The sequence below is a fragment of the Formica exsecta genome, unplaced genomic scaffold (genome assembly GCF_003651465.1).
Source record: "Formica exsecta isolate Colony F162 unplaced genomic scaffold, ASM365146v1 scaffold572, whole genome shotgun sequence".
In the NCBI taxonomy this organism is placed as follows: domain Eukaryota; kingdom Metazoa; phylum Arthropoda; class Insecta; order Hymenoptera; family Formicidae; genus Formica; species Formica exsecta.
Genome location: NW_021852978.1, coordinates 14,654 through 18,918, shown reverse-complemented (window position 1 = coordinate 18,918; position 4,265 = coordinate 14,654). Strand labels below are relative to the sequence as shown.

Sequence of the window (4,265 nt, the reverse complement as noted above, 5' to 3'; positions counted from 1 at the left end):
AGCCGGACCACTTTAACTTTTTAATAATTAAAGTTATCTAATCGTTTGGTGGTCGTTTGGTGATGATTGGTAGCCTAATTAAAACGTTTGGTGGTCTATCGTTTTCTTTTATTAAATAATTAAAATATTGGTGTAAACCCAGCTAACTATTTGCTTGCGGATTGCTAACAAACGGCAAACAATTCCCTGTGGAACGAAGCTGCTAAATTCAGGGCCTACTGTGTCCTCGAGTGCGCCCCAATTGCAACCAAAAGTTGAAGTCATATCCTGATGTCAAATTGGGTACAACACCAGAGCAGATCTGTCACTAGCAGTGCGACGACAGATTGACGCAACAAATCGAGAGCAGGTTTGTCAACCGCAGACCGACAACAAATTTGCGCCAAATGCCCAGCAGATCTACGGCAATTTTCGACGACAAAAATTAGATCAGTTACAGTATTAATATATAATAATACATATTAATGTGTTAAAACATATAGGTAAATTTAAATAATTTGATTTATAAAATTAAAGATTTTTTTGGACAGGAATTGTCCGAATAAGTAAAAATCGAACAATTATTTGTTCGATTTTCCAAAAATCAGTTCAATATTTGAATTATCCTGTATAGGCATCGTGTCAAAAATTGAACTGATAGAGATAGATATATTACAATATTATTAGTCACATTTTGCAGGCTTTATATACACTCATGACAAAAATTTGAATACGAGTATAGATATGAATAACACGCCGCATAGCGGTAAACGACTGAACTATACTATTTCAAATAATAGAATTTTGTAATACTTTGTCATATTCTGCTTGGTTTTTGCTGCCAATATGCCATTAGATTGTGCACGCCAGATCTTGCTCAGTTCATGCCGACAATCTGATGCCAGTCTGTCAGTCATGTCAGCAACCTTTGCTCGGTTTCCGCCACCAATTTACTGTCGGGTTATGTCGGCAACCTTTGCTCAATTTTTGCCGTCAATCTGCCAGCTTAATCGGTAATAACAACTTTTGTACCCAATTCGTAGCCTTTTTGCTGACAATAATTTGTAGCAGACCTTGCCAAAATCTGTTAGAACAGACTTGGCTAACTGGGTAATTGATAAATTTAATGATAGAATTTATATAAGTAATGTTATAGTATTTTTTAGGTCCATTTTGCTGAAGATATGTGGGAGAAACCTCAAATCGATGGGAAAAAGAAGTTGAAACACAATGCTGTGCCAACAATTTTTCCCACTGTTCAAAAAGAAAAAGAAAATAAGAAAACCCCTCACAACTTCAACCCCTTCAACCCTTATACAAAGTACAACGTGCAAGATACTCAAGAAAGGTCTATTCAATTTAGTTTTGATGCTATTGCAGCAACATCAAACTCAGATGTTAATGAATCAACGTTGGAACCAGCTTTATTACAAATAGAAGAGCTGAAAAGAAAGCTCAAAGAAGCAAATGAAAAACTGCAAATCGCCGACACAGTTCTTTACAAAACTGAGAAAACGAAAAAAATCCTGTTGCAACCAATAAAAAAATTAAAAAGCCAAAAGAGACTACGCATTGAAAAAAGTTTGTTAAAATCCTCAGAAATTTTACGGAAGGTTTTCAACAATGACCAAATCGAATGGCTTCAAAAAGATTCCCCCATACGGGGAGTTTATAAATGGTCTGAAGAAACAATTAGAAAAGTACTTAGATTAAAATTTTGTTGTTCTGAGAAGGGCTATAAAGAACTCATAGCATAAAATATTCCTTTACCATCAACACGTACACTCAGGAGAAGCATTGTAACACTTAATTTTTAACCAGGGATATGTGATGACATCTTTGAAGCTTTAAAAGACAAAGTATCACAATTTCAGGATGATAGAGAGAAGGATTGCATGTTAGCGCTCGATGAAATCAGTCTTGCACCTGGTGAACAAAATGATGCATCAACAAATTTTCTTATTGGATATGCTACTATTTCTAATAGTCATGGTAAATTTATGAAATCATTCTAACTTCATGCTATTTTTGTGTATAAAGTTTTCATTTTTATTTTTTTATGTATGTGTAGGTTGAACTTCTCTACTTGTCTTTAATATGCATACTTTTTATCTGTCTTTATCTGTTTGTCTATTGGTTTTCTATACTAGGAGAAAAACCCCTAGCTACGCATGGTTTGGTTTTTATGCTTGGTAGTATATTTAATCGATGGAAGCAAATAGTTGCCTATCATTACACTCCTGATGGATTTGATGGTGCACACTTAAAACCTATTTTGGAAAAAATTATTGAAAAAGCCGAGTCTATAGGTCTTTATGTACATAGTGTTACATCGGATATGGGGGGAGTAAATCGAGCAATGTGGAGAGCTTTTGCGAACATTTTTGCTGGCAAATATTCAAAAATTCAAAACTCTATCTCTCATCCAATTGATGATAAACGTAAATTATTCTTTTCTGCCGATGGTCTACATCTCATCAAGAATCTTAAAGCAACTTTAATTAATAACAAAGTTATTACGTTGCCAGATCATTTTTAAAAATATAATGAATTGTCTTCAGGCATTGTTCAATTTACTCATCTAGAGGAATTAGTAAATGAACAAGAAAACTTGCTTTTCAAGCTTACATCAAAAATAAACAAAAATGTTATCACATCGACAAATTTTAATAAGAGGAAAGTTAACAAAGCAACTAATATAATAAGTAGAGATGTTAGCAGTGCATTAAATTTTTTAGGACAAGAACAAAAGAAAGATGATTATAAAACGACAGTTTTATTTATTGAAATAGCTTCGAAATGGTTTACATTAATTACCTCGCGAACTCCATTAGTGGCATTAGGAAAAATAACAAAAAATGAAAAATCTGAGAAAATATTTAATGAAAAAATCAAATTTCTAGTCTGTTATTGATTTGTTTCGAGAAATGGAAATTGGTAAAGACAAAAAATTTAAACCTGTGCAAACAGGTATCATGATAACAACGCAATCTCTCATCAAACTTACAAAGTATCTAATTAATGATCGAGGATACTTATATGTATTAGGAGGGCGATTTACTCAAGACTGCGTAGAGAATTTGTTCTTTAACATTAGAAAAAAATTTCCTGTTTCAAACACGTTACAATTTAAGCAGAGTTTAAAGATTTTAAGCGTGTCCCAATATTTACAAGAATTAGAAAATACTAGTTATGAGCAAGATGACGGTGTCTTGATCTCTCATTTCTCCTTGACAAGAAAACGTCCTTGTAAAACAGATATAAGTCAAATGATTCAAGAGGTTCCTGTAATTCCTCTTGAAGCTGAAAGCAGGCTCATTCATTTGGACAATTTTGAAATGAATTCATTGTATTACGCAAGCGGTTATATTCTCTCTAGGAGTTGTAACACAAATATAATTTGCAATAATTGTTTAGATTCTGCAGGATCAAAAACATATGATCCTAATATAAACTTTTCAAAATTAGTGCACCTTAAATGTTATAGAACAAAGACATTATTTTTCGTGGTAAATCACATGTGTATAATTTTATATATATAATATTCCTAGAACATGTAGAGTAAAAAATGAAGACACTTTTTGTATCGTATATATATCGTATATACATATATATTGTATATATATAATAACGAAGCTATCGAATAAATTTATTAGAAACTCGATTGTGTTCTATGTGTTGTTATCTATTTAAGATTTCAACTCGATATTATAATATACATTTACTCTTCTTTTCACATCGAATGCAGTCAGATTAAATGATTTATATTGCGTTATCGAAAAGAAATGTATTATTTGGATAGTGGAAAAAACCTAAAAAAATATTTATGAAACCTTTTCGATTTATTTAGCTTTGTACAGATTTGCTACACATTTATTATTGTTAATAATATCATTGTATATTTGTATTTATTTAAAGATGTTAATATATACTACAAAAAAGAATGATATCTCTAAAATCTTACCTTTTTTAAAAAAGGTAAAAAAAAGCGCCAAGTACACGCGCCACTTGTGAAAAACTGTATTTATATATATTTATGAAATAGTGTTATTTTAAATTATTGGAAATAAAAACTTATAAAAATATTTTAACCAAAAGAAATTGTACAAATATATCCTACAAAAATAATGATATCAACAAATTGCGTCAACTGAAAATAAAAATTAAACAAATATTTTAACCGAAAACAATTGTACAAAATAACTGTTTTAATTTCTATAAAAAATTAAAAATTTATACAAAAATCAAAAATTAATACAAATAAAAGAAAACTTTAATTAAAGCTA

The 4,265-nt window shown here is 30.8% G+C and overlaps 1 protein-coding gene across 2 annotated transcripts in view; it reads left to right on the top strand.

The window, feature by feature from the left end:
* The window catches only part of LOC115242154 (THAP domain-containing protein 1-like), a 4,659-nt gene extending 2,713 nt beyond the window's left edge, over positions 1-1,946 (top strand). For both annotated transcript variants that reach the window (XM_029818243.1, XM_029818242.1), the window contains one exon: positions 1,146-1,946. In XM_029818243.1, coding sequence (XP_029674103.1) covers positions 1,146-1,736 — 591 coding nt within the window. In that variant the 3' untranslated portion in view covers positions 1,737-1,946. The remainder of the gene's footprint in view (positions 1-1,145) is intronic.
* Positions 1,947-4,265: the final 2,319 nt, after the last annotated feature.